Source organism: Caretta caretta, chromosome 8, assembly GCF_965140235.1.
Source record: "Caretta caretta isolate rCarCar2 chromosome 8, rCarCar1.hap1, whole genome shotgun sequence".
Lineage (NCBI taxonomy): Eukaryota > Metazoa > Chordata > Testudines > Cheloniidae > Caretta > Caretta caretta.
Window position 1 is genome coordinate 40,297,664 of NC_134213.1, and position 22,427 is coordinate 40,320,090.

Sequence of the window (22,427 nt, forward strand, 5' to 3'; positions counted from 1 at the left end):
TCTCCTTTTCTTGGTTGTTTTCAGTCCCATCAGGTCTGTTTGATAAGCAGGATTCTGTGGTGGGTTTTGTTTATAAATCAGGATTAGCAAGCTCCACCGAGAGCAGCAGGTCGGATGCTCATTGGGTCCCCTCTCGCTGCTCTGAGCAGTAAGAGGAAACTGAGGGAGGCCTGTGGTTGCTCCATCCTCATTCCCTCGCACAGGGACACAAGAAGGTGCAGGGCTCATGCACGGCCCTGACAGACACAGCCGTCCTCTCCATGAGGCACATGTTCATCTAAAGTAGGATCCACACTGACACATACTGAAAGCAAAGGGGGTACGCTATCATGTGCCCTCCCAGACAGGAATTTGGGTAGAGTCAGACAGAAAAGGACAAGCTGGTGCTGGCCACCTCCTCTTCCTTCCCAACAGGGTTTTTCTATTAGTGGCTAATTTATTTTTGCAGAAGTTAGTTAGGTGCCTGTATCCCCCTGGGACTCTCCCTGCAGTTCCTAGCTCCTGTATCTCCTGGGACTGGTGGGGCTCCCAGCTGCCCATATGTCCCTTGCATTAATCACTGGCTTCCCTCTCAGGGTTCAGGCCAGGCCCTGCCAGGAGCAGATGTGAGGTGTCAGTGAATGGTGCAATCCCAGCTCCACAGGAGGTGCTCAAAGCAGAGACCCCCAAGCAGGGAGGGGGAGCGTCAGGGCTTCTGACTGGGCTGGGCAGGCAAATCAGATGGAATCAGCCAGCCATTTTTTCCATGTCATTGAGCCTTAAGTATGAGTGAGACAGAGCTTGTGAGTTTGTGCCATTGGGGCCAGATCCCCCCAGATGATGTACTGCCTGGGGTCTGACCCTTCTTTCCGTGTCAGCAGTAATGGAACTGGGGGGGCTGCCGCACCCCATGGCTCGAAATGGTTTCCATGAAATACAGGGTTTACAGTTTGGTTCAATGGCTCTCAGCTCCCCCACTGTAAACATTGTTCCAACTCCCCTGTGTCCTTGCCTGCTCAGGGGCTGCCCTTTCAGCTCCTGTGTTTGAGCCAGAGAGCGTGCAAGGGCCTGGGTCAAGGACAAAGGAAGTGGAGTGTGTAAAACACTAGGAGCCTGTGAAAAAGGCTGGGGAGATCCCCTCCAGGCCAGCAGCATTGTCAGAGCCAGGAACTTTTCCAGAGAAGCTGAAGGTCAGAGCCATGCCCAAGTACAGAAAGATGGCCATTCACAGCATCTCTAGCTGCTTTCACTTGGCTTTAGGGGTCTGATTTGCCTTGGCAGGTACTGGGAGCTGTTCCCCAGAGAAGCGGAAGTGAGCACTGAGGAGGGGTAGAGGGAGGGGGCCCACTTCCAGCATTCAACCGCAGACCTTGGCTTGAGGGGTCCATCAGATGGTGGGATCACAGCCTGAGCAAAGATGGAACCTAGGCATGAAGACAGGAGATGCGTTTGTGGGGACTGAGCTAGCTGGAGGGCTGGGGCTTCCACCAGCCTGCCGCATCTCTGGGCCTCCCATCACTGCAGAAGCTGGGCCAGATCTGCATTTGCAGCGGCCGACACAAGCTGCCTCTGTTTTCCTATTTTTGTTATTTTTGAGAGGATATTTTAGTGCTGAGCACATTCCCTCCTGTTGCCATGGCAGCCGTGACAGGGGTTATATACCGTGAGAAAAATACCAAAATTAATGAGTGAGTGAAAGTGCAGCCGAGAGAAAAACAAGGTTAAAAAAAGAGTTAAAACAGTAATAAAAACAATCTCTCAATAATTCGGCAGCAGGCATCCTGCAGGCAGGAGAGAGAGAGAGAGACCATTCCAAGAGTGCATGCTTTAGCCTCCACCACAAACCCAGCACAGAGGCATATACCCCACAATCAGAGCAACGCCTTCCCAGCTACAACCCACAATCAGCACAACACCTCCCCAGCTACATCCTACAATCAGTGCAACATCTTCTTTGCTACACCCCAGACACTGATGAGTCTCCCTTGGGATCCCAGTTATGGTCTGGATCCTGGCTGGAGTCTCCAAGCCTCCCTCTGTCTCTGCACCCGTACATTATCAGGAGTGGAGGTAGGCATGAGGGGAGCAGTTCTTTCATGTTGCTCATTTCCTTGTGTTTAGTTTTGGGGATCTTTTGTTTTTAATTGGAGGAACGAACGCATTGTCAGAACATCTGGGTTATTAGCATTTGCTGCCCAAATCCAGGCTGCTGCCTCTCTCGAGGAGCCCAGAGCAGATGAGAGAGAACAGAAGAGCCTTTGAACTCCTCACAGCAGACAGCAGACAGGTTTGCTGCGTGTGTGTTGGGGAGGGGGTATTTATTCTCTTGTAAGGTTCATTTGCTTGCCTTGTTTCCCTTTCTTCTTGCTTTCCCAGAGATTTATCTGGATGCTCTTCACTTGCAGGCTTTGTTCTTCTGACAAGGCCCCAGTGGCCCTGAGGAGCAGCTGTCTCTGTGTGATGCCAGAGCAGACCAGCCTGGGGTATCCTGCCTGGGCCATACTGCAGCCTCAGCACCCTCCTGGAGGGTGAACTGGGCCAGGGGCCTGGGAGACTGATTTTCCATGGCGGTTATTGAGAGGGGTCCTTGGGGATGGAGATGGAAACCAAATGCTATGTCCTGGATTTGGGGGACTCCCTCATGATGGTGCAACTTGCCTGGCCTGGGACCAGCACTAGCACCAGGATGGGAGGAGGAAAGGGGAGTGAAGGCAAGAGGTGGGGTGGGCAAAAAGGCAGGGGCTCCCCATGGGACATGCCCAGCACCTTGCTTGGCCCCATTTTCAAATGCCAATTGGCAGTTCAGGGAAGCAGAGAGAAAAATGTCCCTGCCTCCCCTGCACTCTCGTGCTGCCAGTGCCGATGCCCTATGCTATGGAATTATCCTGACGCCTCCCCTTCTTAGAGGACATCGGGTCGTTGGTCTGACTGTCACCCAGGCTGCAGCTCATCGAGTCTGATGAGCCTCAGCTGACTGGTCAGATTCCCAGCCAGGGTGCTGCACTGGGCTACCTGGTTTAGACCCTGCCCAGGGTGGCACCTGCACTTGGCACTGCACACCCAGACAGCGGGCAGTGCAATGCACTGTACGGGTTGGCATGCAGCACAAAGGAGCACAGTGACTGGTGGAACCCATTCCAATGCAGACACCTGGAGAACGTGTCCAATATGTTGGAAGAGGTGCCCATGGTGATATGCCCACCCAGGTCTCTGTACAGGATGGCATATATGCATGTATGTCACCCCTGGCCTCGGAAGCAGCATTACATAAGAATGGCCATACTGGGTCCATCTAACCAACAGTAGGCAGTGGCAGATGCTTCAGAGGGAATGAACAGAACAGGATCAAGTGCTCCAGGCAATGACACCTCAGGGAATGGTTCCTATCAGTGCTGGGCTCCAGACTTTGGGGACAGACCAGAAAAAAATGAGTCCTGATTCCATCACATTATTTCTTCAATGCTTTTACAGTTGGGGCCATGTGTGAATAGGCACTTGCAGACACCCTCCAGGCCTGTGCAAATGCGCAGTCGAAGCAGGGATGCATTTGCAGTCTCCCTCCCTTATGTACAATTTGTACAAAATGTACAATTTTGGGAACCAGACATGCAATTTAGCCACATATTTTTTTGCTCACAATATTGAAAATCTGGGCCTCCAACTGTCACGGAGTGTGAGGGAGTCCAGGCCCTGCACCCCTCTTCCTGGGATTCACTGAGACTCTCAGCCAGCCAGTAAAACAGAAGGTTTATTGGACAACAGGAACACAGTCCAAAACAGAGCTTGTGGGTACAACCAGGACACCTCAGTCAAGTCCTTCTGGGGGAGCAGGGAGCTTAGACCCCAGCCCTGGGGTTCCCTGCGTTCCTCCACCCAGCACCAAACTGAAACTAAACCCCCGCAGCAGGTTCCCTTCTGCAGCCTGTGTTCACATTCCTGGGCAGAGGTGTTACCTCCCCCTCCCGGCTCAGGTGACAGGATCTCAGGTCTCCCATCCCCAGCGCACATTCCCAGGTCAACACTCCCCGCTCCCTGCTGCGTCCCATCGTCACACCAACATATCTCAGATGTTGGGGCTTCTGCCCTGAGTTTATATCCATGGTTCCATAGTGTCTCTTAATGGAACCCATCCTGAATCTTCAGGGCTCACCTAAGACAGTGCTTCAGACTATCGGCCTCTCTCTGCTTCTGGATCTTGGCCCCTTTCTCTGAAGCCCTATAATGAAGGCAGCTGTTTGCATTCTGTCTCTAGGCTTGTTATTCCCTCTCTTTAATAATACAGTTATGAATAATAATAAATAATCCCTGGCTCTCAGCCAGCTCTGATTTCACCAGCTCCCTTTGCAGAGGGGCATTGACCTTCAGGGGGTCTGGTCTCCTCCGATTTTGATGTCTTCTGCTGATTGGATTGCAGGTGAATTTACACGAAAGAAAAACCTGGCCCAGCTGGGCAGGAGCAGAGAAGTTTGCCATTAAAAAGATCCAGGAAAGCCTCTGAGTTCCCTGGGAGGGCAAGACCCCCACCCCAAGAGGAACCAGTTCCTGACAACTCTCTGCCTCCCTTCCCTGCCCACCAGGAAGGGAACCACGCTTCGGTGCCGCCCGCTGAAGCTCAGCCAGGAAGAGGCGGATGGATTCCTCCTCGGAGAAGGAGCCTTGAACCACGGCCAGGGCTGCCGGAGCCGGCTCCATGGAAGGAAAAAGCAGCCTCTAAAAGATGGTGCAGTGGGTCATCAAAGGCGAGGTGACAGCAAGTGTGCGAGGAGAGGGGCGGGGGGCTGTGCTGTGCATGCAACAGGTTCATGTAGCTCAGCAGGAAGTAGGGCTCCTCCGTGCCGCCCACGCCCTCAGCGGCGGGAGAGCGGAGCAGGAGCTCCATCCCTGGGCAATAAATCTAGCTGTCAATCCGCTCCTGGGCAGGGATGTGAAGAACTGCCTCCTCCCCCCCGCGCTACCGCTCCGAGCCCCCAGCCTACAGATTTCACTCGGCACCAGAGAGCACCTAGCCTGTCTGGTCAGCCACCCCGCCCTTGGCCAGGAGAGTCCCCGCGCAGCTCGGCTGAATGCTGCAGAGACTGACTCCAGGCTGCAAACGCAGGCAATTCGCTCGCACATTAACGGAACAGAGGGGCCAGGTGTCACTGGAGCGGCTGGCACAGGGAATGGACTGCCCTAGAGCACACGGGCTGTGGGGCGTAGCCCTGACAAGGACTTGTCTCCCCTGCCCCCATCAGGCTGCCATACACAAGAGGTTCCAAGAAGTGCAAACAAGGTGCCTGACCCAGCCCTGTAGTGGGGGAGGGGGGAGTTGCACTGTCAGTGGGGAACCTGCAGCTGCTCAGCTCTGCCCAACGGGGGTCTGACGCCTGTAAGAAGAGCGTACGTGACTCACCAGGGTGCTGACACCGGCTCAGTGACCTGCTCTTTTGCCACCTAGGCACCCCTGGGGCAGGGCTCCAAGCCGCAGCCAGGCAGCCTGTCCCCGCCGGCCCAGGGTCACTGACTCAGGAACGGGGCATATACTAGCTCTGCGCCTTGGCCCACAGCAGGCCCGCGGAAGCCAGAGCTGTTTGTTGGGAGGAGCTGAGCATCCCTGGGCTCCTCCCTAGCTGCATTTCTTGAAGGGGCGGCTACTGGCTGGGCTGAGAGCGGCGGGGCACAGTCACCAGGGGCCGGTGGGAGGGCCTCGACCAACCCCTCTCCTAGCTCCCCAGCGGGCTAATGAAGCCAAATTCTGGCCTGCTGTTCCATGGGCAACACCTGGCTCTGGCCCCTTCACTGAGCTGCGCTCCGGGCTCCGGCTGGCAGGGAAGCCCAGGGTGGGAAGGGGCTTGTGGGGGAGAAGGGCAGCCGCGCAAGGTCTGTTGCGGGTGAGGGACCGGTCGCGTGCGCTGCTCACAGGGCTCCTCTGCTCCAGGGGAGCGCACCGGCTCGTTGGGAGCCGAGGGCAGCATCTCGAGCAGCTCCAGGAGCGCAGCTCTGCCTTGGAGTCATGGGGCCAATTCCTCCCGCTCCCACGGGGGAAGGGCTGGGCGGGCCGGGCAGCTCCTTGGCCCCCGCAGAGGCGGGATGGGGGGGGGGCAGCCGCGGACGCGCTGGCCGTTGGGCTGCCCCGGGGCCGGAGCTCTGCGGAGTGGTGGACAACTGGGCGCTGGCTCCGCTCTCCAGCGAGGCTTTCGGGGACACATTGCTCAGTCCCCAGAGAACTGGAGGTCGCCCCGGGGCTCTGCCCTAAGCGCTAGCGCAGGGCTGGGGTCTGGCTTGGTTCCTGGGGAGATTAGCCATGCGCGCACCGATCCGCCCCCGGCCGGGCAGTGCAGGTGGCGGCCCGGGCCGGCTGCTCGCAGGGGAACAGGCGGGTAGCTCCGGCTCCGACCCACCGCAGCGCAAGCTAGAGGCTCCAACTGCCTCCCAGCCGCAGAACTCGGCGGATCCGCTGAGCCCCCGCCCCGCCGGGCTCCACCTCCCGGTGCTGGCGGCAGCAAGAGGCGGAGCAGCAAGGGGGAGGGGGCTAGGTCGGCTCGGTGCGTCCCTGGCACAGCCTCACACACGCCGAGAGCCGGACACTGCGACGGACACGGCTGCGCCAGCCCCGCTCGCCGAGCCGGGAGGGAGCCGCAGCCCCGACCGGCCGCCACGGGTCCTCCGGGATTCCGCCTATTTTGTGGGGAACCAGCCGGAGGCGCGGAGCGGAGCCGGTCCCGGCAGGGGCAGGGGATGGAGAAGCCGGAGGAGCCGCGCACACGGCGCTCCCCGCAACCAAGTAAGAGCCGCAGCCGGAAGCCTGCCCGGTGCTCGGTGCCCCAGCGCGGCTGGACCCGGGAGCCCCCAGTTGCCCCACAGCGATGCCTCTGTGTGTGTCGGAATGCGGGAGTGCGCGGGTCTTCCTGGCCGGGTCCGCGCGGGCAGGGAGCGAGGCGGGGGCCGGGTCTCGGGGACCAGGCGGCTGCGCTGGCTGCTGGGGCTGCGGGTTGCGTCCAAGTGCGGGGCAGCTGGGTGCCCGGGAAGGGGGAGTGGAGCCCAGAAGCGATGCTGAGTAGCGAGGCGGATGCTGCGCCCAGCGAGGGAGGGACGCGCCTCCCGGCAGCCGGGCGAGGGAGAAGGGGCCAGGAGCGGCTGCCCTTCCGCCGCTTGTGCGGCCACCAACTTTCTTTCCAGGCTCTGTGCTGAGCTCTGTGCTGAGCCGTGATCAGAGGCTGCCCGGGGATCGGAGCCTTATTGGGGGCGCAGCCGCCCCGTCCCCGCCATGGGCTCCCGGGCTTCACCCGTCTCGTCCCTGGAGATTCCCGTGGCTTGTTGGGCGGGGAGCTCCCCCTCTCCTCGGCACCAAGGGTGGATCGCGGAGCTGCCCTAGCCCGAGCCAGGGCCGGGAGGGGTGGAGTTGCTTGCGCCAGGGGCTTTCGCCGGCTGCTCAGAGCCGGGGCCCGGGGCTGGCGAAGCGAAAGGGCTGCCGGGCTGCGCGCTGCAGTGCCGTGGCGTCGCCTGACCGGACAGCAGCGCCGCACGCGGCTCCTGACACTTGTTGTGCTGCTGCCTCCATCCCCGGGAGAGGCTGCCCAGAGCCCGCCAGGAGACCAGCGCCTCCCCGATCGCCCACCGTGGCTGAAACGGGCTCATCTGCATCGCTCCCCACTGGCCGCCGAGCTCCCGACCTGCCCTATAGCTTCCCCAGGAAAACCAAGCCTGCTTCGGGTGCGGGCAAATGCTGCTGTAAGTGCGAGAAAGGGAGTGGGAGCGCGCGCGCGCGCGCGCGATCGCCGCTGGCACAGTGTGCGCGCGCGCGCCACTGGCATGGGGTGAGTGATGTGTTTGTGTGTGAGCGCCACTGGCATGGGGTTTGTCTATGTGCCACTAGCGCTGCTTGTGTGTGTGCCTGTGAACGAGAAGGTACCAGGGAAAGCAGGTGTCCCTTTCTAAATGGCCCAAGCGAACCCTTATCCACCGCTTTCCTTGCCTGGCCCTAGCTCCATGACGGCAGCTTTGGGATTTGGCCAGTGATTAGTTCCCCGAGAGCTTGTAGAGTGTGTGCCCCTCCCCGCGCGCGTGTGCCTTGCCCCTGGGTGCAGTGGAAGGGGGGGTCCGGACCTGGCATTTCCCCTTTAATCCCTTTCCCCCTTTTTTCTGGAGTCACTACCCAGTTGCCAGCCTCCCTCTGGGACTCAGCTCCCTCAGGGTTCTCGCCCAGGGCCAGGCTGTGCTAAGTCCTGACAGCTCCAGCCTGGCGCGGCCAAGGTTGGGAGGGCTGGTCAGTGCTGGAACTGCCCCGGCTCTGGGGCAAGTGGGCAAGGCAGGGCAGGTGCGATCTCGTGCATAGTGTAATGTGACTGTGGGTGTCAGGCTCCAGGCCGCTGGTGCCTGCTTCGCAAATCTTGCTCCCTCTGTGCCTAGGAATGGTCTGGGGGTTCCTGCTGCCTGTAGCTGCTGTGGTGGGGGTGGGCCTGAGAGCCCTGGGCAGGGACTTGCTGTGGTGGGATGCACAGGTGTGATTCTCCCTTGCCCTGTTTCAGGCTACTTGGCCAGGCAGCACTGCCTGTAGCTATGGCTGCCAGGATGAGATCTTGTTTTTAGTTGCTTGTTGGTATGATTTTACCAAACGCCAAATCTTCAGGCTGGAATTTCTCACACTCGCTGTCTGCCTTCCGGCTGGATCTTTTGGAAGGGTTCAGCTCAAAGGGCTCAGCCATTTCTGAGAAATACCATGTTTGACCATGTTAGAAACGTTCCCACTGCTGTTGGGTTGAGAAGCTCTGTCACCACCATGCTTGGGGGTTAAGGCTTGAACGGTGGTCACTCCAATGCTGGGGAGGTGCCTTTTGCTGTTCCTGGGAAAAAACACCCAAATTTGGTCAAGTGAAAAGCCTTTGAAAAATCTTAGTGTGCACATGCTCAGTAGAGAGAGGTTCAGCCTCTAAAATCTCAAAGATTCTGTCTGAACTGAGCATGCTACAGCCTAGGACTGCGGGGCCTGAGCAGGACTTTCCCTGCTGTTTCTCCCCCAAAGGCCAGAGGCTGCTGTGGAGCAGGGGAGCTGTCTGTCCTATGCCCTCAGTGCCCTCCTGCTGTGTCCAGGCAGGAGGAGGAAAAGGGTGTGGCAGGAACTCAGAAGAAGGGATGGAACAGAATGGGGGGTGGAAGATGGCAGTGGGGACAGAACAAGGTAGTGGAGGGAGGGGGCAGGAGCCATGGGGGGGGGAATAGGATCAGGGTGTGAGCATGGCAGGAGCTGGGGACAGATGCGGGGGATGGCAGCAGGGAAGGGGAAATGGGGGGAGAGTGGCAGGACCATGAACTCTGGAGGGGGAGGCTAGGAGCAGAGCTGGGAGTAAGTAGGGGCAGGAAGACAGGAGATAGCAGCAGGGAGAGGGACAAGGTGAAATGGGGCAGAGAGATCTGTAACCACTAGAGCACACTCCCCTCCAGAACCTGGGACTGAATCCAGGATTCCTTGGTTTCAACTTTACTGTTCAGCAAGTATGTGTGAAACCCACTGGTAAAGTATGTCTCCAGCCCCCTCTAGTGGTAGGTCCATATTGAGGTTGACAACCTACTACTGCTATCAGTGAATGTTAGCTTACATGGTGGAGGACTGTGCTAAGGATCCCAGACCCACTGATGACCCACGTTGGTGTCGGTACAGTTTTACACAAGGAAATTAGTGTTTTTTTCAATTGTTAAGTTTTTTAAAAGTAGGAAATAACATCTGCAAAGGAACATTAAGGTTGCAAAGTCAAGCACTCAAAATTAGGGAATGCCTGAATTAATTTTGCATGTAATCTTAATTCAGTCCTCTTGTACCTATGCATTATGATACAGCCTTTAATTATGTGTTCACGTACTTGCTTTTTGCACTGGGCCCCTGTCTCCTTCAGTGCACAGGGCGGATCTGCTCTAGGGATGAATCAGGGTTGTGTAGTGAAGGAGGCTGCTTTCTGTGGAGCCCCTGCCTCCTCTGCTGCAGAGGTTGGAGAGTGGGGAGGGAGTGAGGTGGTAGTGGGGGGAGGGGTTGCAAGAAGAGAAAGGTTGGTTTCACTGTGTCAGTTGAATACTGCCTTTAGGACTGGGGTCTCTCCCTCTCTCTGGAATAGGGTCTGTAGCCTGCATGAGGTGTAGGGTAAACTGGAATCTGCACAGGTGGCAACTTAGGTGTTTCTCATTGTGGGCCATCTGGCTTAGGACAGTTAGGCCAAAGCTGCAGAAGTGCTGAGTGCTCCCAGCTGCAGCTGAAGTCCACTGGAGCTGTGCTTTGAACATACTAGATCGGGGTCAGCAACCTTTCAGAAGTGGTGTGCCGAGGCTTCATTTATTCACTCTAAATTAAGGTTTCGCGTGCCAGTAATACATTTTAATGTTTTTAGAAGGTCTCTTTGTATAAGTCTATAATATATAACTAAACTATTGTTGTATGTAAAGTAAATAAGCTTTTTAAAATGTTTAAGAAGCTTCATTTAAAATTAAATTAAAATGCAGATCTTATCAGTTTAGTGTGATCTTTGCCCTTGCTTTTCCTTGCTGAGTTTTCCAATGTCTGGCACGTATTTGGATACTTTAAGCTGCACACAGGCTTCTGAGTGATCAGTTGTTAACCAGCTCCAAGAGGGACAGAGGACAGATTTCATGTGTGAAAATACCTGTTCACACATGTATGTGGATCCAAATGCTGAAAGCATTGCAAACGCAATTTTCTTCAAACAGTTAAATTTCACTGACGGGGACGTCCAGCAGGTCAGAACAGAGGCCCAACAATCTCTCTCGGTAACTTCAAGTACACTCCGCAGAACTCCAAACTTAGATGCCCACAATTCTGAGCTTTTTAACTGAATGAGCTGCATTTCGGAAATCTTCAACACCCATCCACTGAAATACAGACAGATGCAAGTCGCTTTTGTTGAAGTTTTCAGGTTTAATTATAAAAGAAAGCATTGGGCCAAATCACTGGAAATCTTGAAATCTGTCTGAAAATTCTGATTCCAGTTCTTGCATGTACATTCTAATCTCAACATCAAACGCAGTGTGCTGTTCCACGTGGTGTCATAGTGATGTCAGCAGCAAATCAAGACTTAAAAATATCCCAGTACAGTGGCGCTGGAACAATTTTTGTTGTTGCTGAGCCCCCTCTTGCTGAGCCCCCTCTTGCTCCTGTCTGCACCCCTCACTGCCCCAGGCTGGGGCCAGTGGGTCACAGCTGGTGGTAGCTGCAGAGCCCTGGGCTGGCGGCCGGGACCCCAGGCTGACAGCAGAGCCCCCCTGACCGGTGGCTGGGACTCGGGGCCGGCAGTCGGCTAAACGGGGCCAGCGGATGGAACCCCGGCTGGCAGGGGGCCGGCAGCCGGTATCCCAGGCCGCCTTTGGCACATGCCATAGGTTGCCTACCCCGTACTAGATGTTAGCGAATGCTAAGATTGGGCCTTCTCAGATTTGGGCATCTAAAATTTGTTCAACACCTTTGGCAGTTTTGGCCTTAAACTCTCTACTTCTCTTCCCCATGTGCAAAATAGGGACAACATCCCCTCTACCTGACAGGCATTGTGAAGACACATTCATTAATGTGTGTGAAGCACTCCGATGCTGTAGTGATGAGCAATATAGAAAAGCCCCGGAGGAAATGAATTATTCTTTATTCAGGTCATGGTTTGAGTGGTGTGCAGTAAATAAGACCTGGGGCCATGCAGTGAATGATGAGGATAAACAGAAGTATTGAACATGGAGCACTGTCCACTATGTGCCCTGAATGAGGCAGGGTCCTGTGGAAACAACAGTATGTGAGCATGTAATCCAAGACTGTCTCCTAATGCCCACGCACAAAGGGGATTAATGAAGGTCCCACAGGGAACCTTAATTCTGGCATTTCTTAACTTTTGAGTTCTGGACTTTGCAACCCTCATGTTTCTGTACACAGCGCCTTGGGTGTAATTCTGTAGAGGTTCTGATCCCACCCTCATCACAGCAGTATCTGAGCACCTTCTGATGGTGCATTGAGTGATGCCATGTGTGGTTTGCTCTGTTGCTCACCCTCTTTCTGGGGGAGAGTTGTGTGTGCAGTGGAGTGGTTTGGGTTGTAAATGGTAACTGCTCCCGGTGTTCAGCGGTGCAGGTGGGTTGTAGGAGCGTGCCTGGCTCTCTGAGCAGAAGCTGGGGAGATCTGGTACAGTCCTTAGCTCCTGGAGGAATTGGTTCCAGTGCATCCTGAACAGATGAGCTTTACCATTGGTGGACAGCTTCACTGTGCCCAAGGGGCCGCGCTGTTGGTCATGATTCTCAGGCTGGAGCTCTGCAGCATGTCATTCAGAGCCATGCAGTGAGTGGGAGTTGTTCACGCACCCTCTCTGCACCAGCAGAGGATGGTGGGGGACCAGAGGCAAAAATACAGCGCCTGCTCAGGCCAAGGTGAATTGTCCTGCGAGTGAGTGTTGGTCCGTGTTCTGCCTCTGGCTCCTGCTGCAGTGAGAGAGGTAGCAGGGTGAGTGCTGGGCTTGCCCAGCCCCACTAGTGGTCACAGTGGAAGCTGCTGGGTGCAGAGCCCTGCGAGATACCTGGCCCAGAGCCTAGGAATGGCTGACTCAGGTTGCCTGCTAGGCACAGGGACTGCCTTACCCTATGACTTTCACCTTTGCCCCAAACCTCACCCAATGGGAATGACAGTTGGAACCCATGCCTAGAATAAACAAATATGGGGAAACAACCTCTGGGAGCAGCTCCAGGCCCAGCTGCAGCTCCAAAAGGGCCTCACCAGGGAACTCAATAGATCCCGACCGACTCTTGGGGTCTGTCCAACTGGGACTCCCCCAGGCCCTGTGGTTAGATAGTATTTGTTTGTCTTGCTCCATACGCGGCCATTTTCTAAGATACTACCGAGCAATAGGGTGCCTGAGAAGGGCACGCACACTTGCGGTCCAGGCGTGTGGCACACTGTGGCTGCTGTCAGCCTTTTGCCTTCCTCTGGGAGCCATTCTCCACCAAAGCTGATTTTGCTCTGTTTCTTCTCTGTGCCTGGCAATGTGCTTCTCCTGGGTCAGGGCTGAGTCTCGGTGTTGATGTCCCTTGCCTTGTTACTGGGAGGGGCTTGTTTTGCTCTCACACTTTGCCAGGACAAATGGGCCTGCCCCACACATGGGCAGCTCCTGGGCTGGATGCTCCTGCCATCCCAGAGCCCCCTGTCTCACTCATGCTGCCAGGGAGGGGTGGATTTCTTAGTCCTGCGTGAAAGGCACTTAGCAAAGCGGGACAGCTCTTCCAAGGAGGGAGAGCCAGGCCCCACGGCTGGGAGCCTGGGAGCAGGGCTGCTAAGACTTCCCTGTGATTGTCATCTGTGCTTGTGGAAGAGGCTGTGGTCTGTGCAGGAGAGGAGGGGCTGCACAGGGTCCCCTCTGCTGGGCTGGGGTCAGGGACTTGTGATGGGCTGTGAGCTAGTGGCTCGAGGAATGCGCTAAACTGTGTGGCACCCTAGCTGCTCTTGGCACTGCCTGTTGCCCCACTCGCTTATTCAGGGGAGCACGGGCCCACCCAGGGTCAGAGCACCATGTAGCAGAGTGGGGGTGGGGAACTGAGGGATTCCCTGGGGTGGGGGGGAGGAGAGCTCACAATGAATGGGAGTGGGGTAGTACCCCATGGGATCACTTTGTGCTGTGGAGGGAGACTCAACTCGCTATGTGTGGGGGAGTGGGGCTGGCCATATGTGGGGGAAGGGTAGCATGGGGGCTGGCTCTGTGTTGGGGGGCAGCTTACTGAGTGTGTGGGTGGAAAGAGAAGGGCTGGGGGAGTTTGCCGTGTGGGGGATGGTCTGGAGCTTACATGGGAGAGGGGTCTTCTGGGCTGGAGGGATCCTTTTGCTTGGGGTTCCCATTGCTCAGGTGTTGCCTCCCACAGGCTTGAAGCTGCAGCATCTCTCTAGGGGCTGTGCTTGTTGCCAGGCAGCTGTAACCCTCCCCAATGCCCCCCATCCTATGGGCACTCGGAGACGCTCCCTGCTGGATAGGGTGAGGTTTGGGAAGGGCACTGCCAAGGGTCCTGTGCTCTGACCCACTGGGGCCTGGCACTGCTCGTGGGGTTGATTTTCAGGGAAGGCAGTGAGGCCAGGCATGCTTGGAGGGGCTGGGCCAGGTGGGCATCTCTCTTGCCATTATCTCAGCTGCAGCCCCAAAGGGTGTGCCTGGGCCTGAGGGAAGGGGAGGTGGAACTCTGTAGAGGAGTGGGTGTTGTTCTCATGGGCATCTCCTGCTGTTTTCTCGGCCCTCCCCTTGCAGAGCCTGCCTGTTCAGAGAAGAGCTCGGAGCTTAGAGCTGAAGGTAGCAGCCAGGATGGGGGGCTGAATGTCATGGGGGAGGAGTGAGGGGTTCAAGCCTTGTGCCCGGGGGAGATGCTGGCTCTTAGTGCAGTAACTGAACCAGGAAGAACTGGAGAGGAGGGAATTGTGTGTTTCGGGGTTGAGGTGGGAGGTGTGTGTATGGTGGAGGTTTGGGGTTGTGTGGGGTGCGTAGTGGATAGTGTTGAGGGGCTGGGGGCTGCAGTGTGGGGAGGGAGGAGTATGGCATTGCATGTCTGTTCATCACAGGAGGTGTTTCTGTGGAGGCGTGAGGCTGGGGCATGGGCAGGGTGATGGGTTGCGGGGAGCAGTGCTGTATGTGGGTCCCTGGGAAATAGGGGGTGTGGGGCCATGATTCTGGTTCTGGACAGTCATGCTAGAGGTTGGCAAGTTTGTATAGTGCTTGCGTTCAGGTGCTTGGCTGGGATTGTGTTGTTTCTAGGGAGGAAGTTGATGCGTGTATGTGTCAGGTACATGGCTTCCACTGTGGGCTGCTTATTGGATCTGTATTGGTAGTCAAGCCCTCTGTCTCTTGGGGCGCTCCGGTGTGTTGGCGGGGGTCAGACAGTGTGTGAGTGTCGGGGGGAGGTTCCTCTGTGTGTGTGTGTGTGTGTGCATGGAGGGTGTCAGACAATGTGTGTGTGTGCGCATTTGGTGGGGGGTCAGACAGTGTGTGTGTGTGTGTAGGGGGGGAGGTTATTTTGTGTATGTATATGTGCAGAGGGAGTCAGTGTGTGCGTGTTGGGGGGAGGTTACTGTGTGTGTGTGTGCGTGGCGGAGGTCAGACAGTGTGTGTGTGTTGGGGTGATGTTACTATGTGTGTTGGAGGGGTCAGACAGTGTGTGTTTGGGGGAGGCTACTGTGTGTGTGCTGGTGGTGGTCAGACTGCGTGTCTTAGGGGATCAGACAGTGTGTGTAGTCGGTAGGTTACTGTGTGTGTTGGCACGGGTCAGACTGTGTGTGTGTGTTGGAGAGAGTTTACTGTGTGTGTGTGTTGGAGGCAGTCAGACTGTGTATGTTGGGGGAGGTTACTCTGTGTGTGTGTATGTGTGTTGGTGGGGGTCAGACACTGTATGTGTTGGAGGTCAGACTGTGTGTTGGAGGAGGTTACTGTGTGTGTTGGTGGGGGTCAGACTGTGTGTTTGTTGGCAAGGTGTGTGTGTGTTGGAGGTGGTCAGACTGTCTCTATGTGTTGGGGGGAGGTTACTGTGCTTGTGTATCTTGCGGGGCCGGGATAATGAGGAGGGGAGGGGTCTCACCTTGCCTCTCTGCCCCCCACCTGGTGTATGCCCACAGCTCGTACCAGTGTGAGCAGGGGTGGGGCCCCAGCCTGCCCTGTGTAGCCAGGGAGCCCAGCTCGGGGCCAGCACAGCAGTGCTGTGGGGGTTCCACTCCACGTGGGGAAGTGCTGAGGTTAGGAGCTGCTTTATGGGGTGGCCCCAGTGCCCTGAGAGTCTCTTCTCCTGTCTGCTGTACTGCAGCCCCCTGGGGCCAGGAGTCAGGACTGGGTCTGTGTGTGTGTGGGCGCAGTTTATGTCACTGCAGCATGGGGGGTAAGCGTGCGCTTGTAGCATGTGTCTGTGCCGCACTGGGGGGGGGGGTGCACTTGTAGCGTGTGTCGCTGCAGCGCTGGGGGGGCACCGTGTCACTGTAGTGCCGGGGTGTGGGTGGGAAGCTCATAGCATGAGTCACCATAGCACAGGGTGTGTGTGCGGTCGTAGCATGTGTCACTGCAGCACTGGGGGGGCGTTGCACACTTGTAGTGTGTCGCTGCAATGTCCGGGTGGAGGCACTTGCTCACAGCATGTCGCTGCAGCGCTGGCGGGGGGTGGGGGGGCAGGGTCTCTGGTCTGCGCCGCGAAGCTGTCTCTCTGGCTAGAGCACGTGATGCAGTGTGTCACTGCAGTGCCAGGGGGAGGGGGTGCATGCTCATACCATGTGTCACTGCAGTGCCGGGGGGGGGGGGGGGAGGGGGGGGAGGCGCTTGCTCACAGCGTGTCACTGCAGTGCCGGGATGGGGACACTCATAGCGTGAGTCACTGTAGGGTGGGGGTGGGGATGGGGTGCGCTCGTAGCATGTGTCACTGCAGCACTGGGGGGGTTGCACACTTGTAGCGTGTCACTGGAGTGCCAGGGTGGAGGCACTCGCTCGCTTACAGCATGTTGCTGGAGTGCTGTGGGGGATGCAGGGTCTCTGGTCTGCGCCGCGAGGCTGTCTCTCTGGCTAGAGCATGCTGTGCACTGCAGGCGGAAGCCCTCTGCAGCATGCCCTGCGTGCATCTACCTGGGCACAGTGTCCTTTCGCACTGTGACTAGCTGGTGGGCAGGGACAGGCGTGGGGCTGGGTTTCAGTGCCCGTGTCCTTACGCAGGCAGGGCTTGCAGGAGCCTTTCCCCTGGGCACCGATGTTGGGGGGTTGCAGACGGCTGCTGGAAATCAGCTCCTGTGACTAGCTCAGCAGGGAGGTGAGTGTGTGGAGCAGGGAAGTGCTCAGCTGCTTCATGGCTGTCAAGAGGACTGGGGTTTCTCATTCCTAGCCAGGTTGGACATGGAGTGGCAGCGAATGGGGCCTGTGGGGAGCGAGGAGGCCCAAGGGATGGAGCATGCTGTCCCTAATCTGTGGTGTCTTTGCTTCCTTGCAGCCCCTGTCCAGCACAGGATGACGTGGCTGGCAGCCTGCCTGGGCCTGTGGCTCTTCCTGCAGCTCCCCATCTTGGGCGCTGGGACACGCGTGGTCTACCAAGTACAGGAGGAACAGCCGCCCAACACACTCATTGGGAGCTTGGCTGCCGACTACGGCTTTCCTGACGTGGGGCACCTCTACAAGTTGGAAGTGGGGGCCCCCTACCTGCGTGTGGATGGCAAGACTGGGGACATTTACACCACGGAGACCTCCATCGACCGAGAGAGCCTGCGGGAGTGCCAGAGCCAGTTCCCAGGGGACCGCTGCTTCTTGGAGTTCGAGGTGTCCATCACGGACCTGAAGATGAACAGCAGCCCACGCCTGCTGGAGGGGCAGATCGAGGTGCTGGACATCAACGACAACACGCCCAACTTTGCCTCACCCGTCATCACGCTGGCCATTCCTGAGAACACCAACATTGGGGCACTCTTCCCCATCCCCCTGGCCATGGACCGTGATGCAGGAGCCAATGGGGTCGCCTCCTACGAGCTCCTGGCTGGGCCTGAGGCGCAGGAGCTCTTTGGCCTACAGGTGGCTGAGGATCAGGATGAGAAGCAGCCACAGCTGATTGTCATGGGGAACCTGGACCGAGAGCAGTGGGACTCCTATGACCTGACCATCAAGGTGCAGGATGGAGGCAGCCCACCACGGGCAAGCAGCGCCCTGCTGCGCATAACCATCCTGGACATGAACGACAACACCCCCAAGTTTGAGAAGGCCCTGTACGAGGCGGAGCTCTCGGAGAACAGCCCCGTGGGGCACTCCGTCCTTCAGGTGAGCATGCAGCGGGGCACCAAGCATCGCGCACAAGCTGCACCACCCAGGCCAGCTTCCCACTTTCTTCATCAGTGTTCAAAGGAGGGGTGTGGAGCAGCTGGAGTGTCTCTATATTACTTACTATGATTATTATTTATTAGGTGTATTATGGGAACACTAAGGAGGCCCAGTCACGGACCAGGCCCACATTGCAGTAGGCACTGTACATTATTAGGAGTATTACAGTATCTCTCATCGGCCCCAGTCATGGCTCAGCCCCCTGTGGCCCCAGATGCTGTACAAACACAGAACAAAAAGAACAGTCTTTGTCCCAAAGGCCTCACAGTCTGTCTGTCTGGAAATGTGCTGAGGCACCACCGGGGACCTGGTTTCAGGCATGGCATGATCACAAGTGGCAGGGGTTTTGTAAGTTGATAAGATTAGGAATGGAAAAGAAGTGGGGGAAGGCCAGGGCTGGGCTAGCAGGGGCTGCAGGTCAGGATAGAGGGGCACTGGCAGCGCTGTGCTTGGGAAGCCTGCCCACTGCCTAGCTGTGCTAAATGCTGGCTACAGACAGGAAATTAGTCTCCCTTTCAGCAGCATTAGATGCCTCTGAGAGTAAAGCAGGCTCCTTTGGCTTGGCAGCCCCTGGGAAGTGCCTGCTCCCCGGGGAGATGTGGGATGGTGCAGCCTCTCTTGTACATGCACAAACAAAACGTGGCATGGCTGTCTCTGAAGCCCCGGGGCAGCCAAAGGCCGCTTGCATGCCACAGACTCCACAGAGAGAATTTTGAGCCCAAGCGTGGCATCCTAATGCCCATCTTGATTGGCTGGGGGCCCTGAGGGGTGGGTCTCTGTGGATTTGGTGGAAGGGGCACTGAGCTGATGGGAGCTGACATCTGTTTATCTGCAGCTGCCATCTTAATAAGCGGAGCGCGGCCAGCGCTCGGCTGCTCGGCTCGCTAATTTTGATGTGAATTTTAAGAATTCATTTTTCACTGTTCAGAGAGCGAAAGTTGGAGGCAGATAAGGCAGAAGCGACAGGAGAATGGGCTGCAGCTCTGCTGCTGCCATTGCTCAGCTTTTATCTTTCAGGAAGAAAATGACTCCTCAGCTCAGGGAGTGGAGGTAAAAGGTGGAATTTACATTTAACAACTTTTGTTCTCCATCCAAATCTGCTGAGCGAGATAACGGCAGAGCCGCAAATGGGGCAGAGAGGAGCCCGCTTGGAGAGCTGATTAGGAAAGCAAATGTTAGACAAACCTCTGATTCTTTAGAAAGCAAATAATAAATGTGGAAACAGGCTTATGTGAATGCAGAACTCCTGACCGGGAGAAGCCAGGAGCCGGGTGTGTGGGTGTGTGTGTGGGTGTGTGTGGGGAATAGAGCCATGCAGCGTATGGGCAGCTCTCCTCTGTCCCTCCACTCAGCCAACATCTCTCAGCCCCAATCTGGAGCTGTTCCAGCCCTGGGACCCACCTCCCCCACTTCTGCTGCTGCCCCTCAATCCCAGCCTCTCCCCCCTACATGCTATTTCTGTCCTCGGTTCCCCCACTCCCCAGCTAGGCTGGTCCCCATAGTCCTGACCCACAACTCCCTGCCACCCCCCCATGCTATCCCAGCCCTGAGCTCCTCCCCAGCTCTGCCATTGCCCCACAGTACGGAACCTCAGCCCGCCTCCCATTGTTCCAGTCCTGGGCTCCCCCAACACCCAATTCAGCTCGAGCTCCTCAATCCCAATCTGCAGCCTCCTGCTGTCCCAGCCCTGAGAATCACTAGCTGTCTGCACTGAACTGCAGCAGCCTCTGGACTGGCTTTGGGTCAGGACGGCCCAGGAGCAGGCACTGGGCTGGCTGCGTGGCTTCAGAGCAGCAGCCCAGAATGGGAAGCAGTGGGTTCTAACCCAGCCTTCCCGGGTGGTGTCTTTGGCTGCATGTAACTAGCTTCACTGCAGTGCGGCGGTGAATCAGGGTTCATCTTAGCAAAGAGGTGTGCAAGGGCCCAGCAGGGTGTGGCCGACTCACTTGGACGGGCTGCATTCTAGTTCCTGGCTGTTCCTTCCTGTTGCTGGGTGTCAGACCTGCTGGCTGGCTGGTTCCCATGGAGAATTCCTTGCATGCCAGAGCAGGACAGCAGGGAGTGGGGCTGAGGCAGCCTAACCGGTCAGGCCAGTTTCACTGGAGCAACATGGACAGGGTTGCTTCTGTTCACCTTGTCCTCCTCTTCCTCCTCCCACAGGTGAAAGCCAACGACTCAGATCAGGGCGCCAATGCCGAGATTGACTACTCCTTCCACCAGGCCACGGACATGGTGCGCCGCCTGCTGCGCCTGGACAGGGCCACGGGTCTCATCACTGTGCAGGGGCCCATTGACCGGGAGGACATCAATATCCTCAAGTTCTCTGTCCTGGCTAAGGACAAGGGGGCCAATCCCAAGAGTGCCCGCACCCAGGTGGTGGTGACCGTCAAGGACATGAATGACAACGCCCCCTCCATTGAAATCCGGGGCATTGGCCTTGTCACCCATCAGGACGGCATGGCCAACATCTCTGAAGACGTGCCTGTGGAGACGGCCGTGGCTCTGGTACAGGTGTCTGACCGGGATGAGGGTGAGAACGCTGTGGTCACCTGTGTGGTTGCTGGCGATGTCCCGTTCCAGCTGAGACAGGCCAGTGAGACGGGCAGTGACAGCAAGAAGAAGTACTTCCTGCAGACCACCACGCCGCTGGACTACGAGGCGGTGAAGGAGTACACCATCGAGATCGTGGCTGTGGACTCGGGGAACCCGCCCCTCTCCAGCACCAACTCTCTCAAGGTGCAGGTGGTGGATGTGAATGACAACGCCCCAGTCTTCAGCCAAAGCCTCACCGAGGTGGCCTTCCCCGAGAACAATGCACCTGATGACCTGGTGGTGGAGGTGAGCGCCAGCGACGCTGACAGCGGCTCCAATGCCAAGCTGGTTTACTCCCTGGTCATGGACCCCTCCTCCAAGGGCGTCTTCTCCATCGACCCTGACTCAGGCGAGATCCGAGTGAAGACGGTGCTGGACCGGGAGCAGAGGGAGCGCTACGAGTTCCTGGTGGTGGCAGCTGACAAGGGCAGTCCCAGTCTCAAGGGCACTGCATCTGTGGCCATCAATGTCGTGGACAGGAACGACAACGACCCCAAGTTTATGCTGAGCAGCTACAACTTCTCAGTGATGGAGAACATGCCTCCCCTGAGTCCGGTGGGCATGGTGACAGTGATTGACGCTGACAAGGGCAACAACGCCCGAATCCAGCTGTCAGTGGAGCAGGACAACGGGGACTTTGTCATCCAGAATGGCACTGGCACGATCCTCTCCAGCATCTCTTTTGACCGGGAGCAGCAGAGCACGTACACCTTTCGGCTCAAAGCTGTGGATGGCGGGGACCCTCCCAGATCCGCCTACGTGGGGGTGACCATCAACGTGCTGGACGAGAATGACAATGCCCCTTTCATCACCTCCCCTTCCAATGCCTCTTACAAGCACATCCTGCCCCACACCAGCCCTGGGCAGCAGGTCAGCAAGGTCAAGGCCGAGGACATTGACTCGGGGGTCAATGCAGAGCTGACTTACAGCATCACGGGGGGTAACCCCTTCGAGCTGTTCCAGATCTCGTCGCAGAGCGGGGACATCACGCTGGAGAAGGAGATCCTGCGCAAGCACCACGGCCTGCACCGCCTGGTGGTGCGGGTCAATGACAGGGGCAAGCCCTCACGCCACGGCACCGCACTGGTGCACTTCTACATCAATGAGACCCTGGCCAACCGCACGCTGCTGGAGACCCTGCTGGGACACAGCCTGGACACGCCGCTGGACATCGACATTGCCGGCGACCCCGAGTACGAGCGCGGCAAGCAGCGCAGCAACATCCTCTTCGGCGTCATTGCCGGCATCGTGGCCGTCACCCTGGTCATAGTACTGGTGGTGCTGGTGCGCTACTGCCGGCAGAGGGAGGCCAAGAGCGGCTACCAGGCGGGCAAGAAGGAGACCAAGGACTTGTACGCCCCCAAGCAGGGCAACAAGAGCAGCAAGAGCAAGGGCAAAGTGAAGAAGAGCAAGTCCCCCAAACCGCCCAAACCGTCCGAGGATGAGGAGGAGACAGGGCTGCAGAAGTCCCTCAAGTTCAACCTCATGAACGACTCTGTCAGTGATAGCCCCCGCATCCACCTGCCTCTCAACTACCCGCCCGGGAGCCCGGACCTGGGGCGCCACTACCGCTCCAACTCCCCACTGCCCTCCATCCAGCTGCAGCCCCAGTCACCCTCCGCCTCTAAGAAGCACCAGGTGGTGCAGGACCTGCCTGCCACTAACACCTTTGTGGGCACTGGGGACAACAACTCAACGGGCTCCGAACAGTACTCTGACTACAGCTACCGCACCAACCCCCAGAAATACACCAACAAGCAGGTAGGAGAGCTCGTTCTGAGCCCGCCGGACGCACCCCCTCTGCATCGGGGCGCCATCTGGACGGAGGTGTGGGAATGAGCATGGACCCACCCCCGGCCGCACGGGAATGGCCTGGGGGGCTGGCAGAGGACTAATGGAGCACCTAGCCATGGCTCCTTCCTGGGGCAGGAAAGGGCAGGGGCTGAAGCACTGTGACCTGTGGGCAGCCGCCTGTGGCTGATGGGGGTGGTAGCTGCTGAGCTACATTGCTGGGGGTTCCCCTGACGGGAAGGAACCCTG

General features: G+C 57.5%; 1 protein-coding gene across 4 annotated transcripts in view; it reads left to right on the forward strand.

Moving 5' to 3' along the window:
* The first annotated feature begins 1,836 nt into the window (after window positions 1-1,836).
* PCDH1 (protocadherin 1) overlaps window positions 1,837-22,427 on the forward strand; it is a 128,987-nt gene continuing 108,396 nt past the window's right edge. Inside the window, exons 1-3 of one of the 4 annotated variants that reach the window (XM_075131422.1) lie at window positions 1,837-2,049; window positions 16,921-17,735; window positions 19,956-22,148. In XM_075131422.1, the coding sequence (XP_074987523.1) occupies window positions 16,938-17,735; window positions 19,956-22,148 (2,991 nt within the window). In that variant the 5' untranslated portion in view covers window positions 1,837-2,049; window positions 16,921-16,937. Of the gene's footprint in view, window positions 2,050-6,495; window positions 6,743-7,028; window positions 7,690-16,920; window positions 17,736-19,955; window positions 22,149-22,427 lie in introns of those variants that run through there. The other 3 variants (XM_075131421.1, XM_075131420.1, XM_048862359.2) reach the window with 3 other exon arrangements.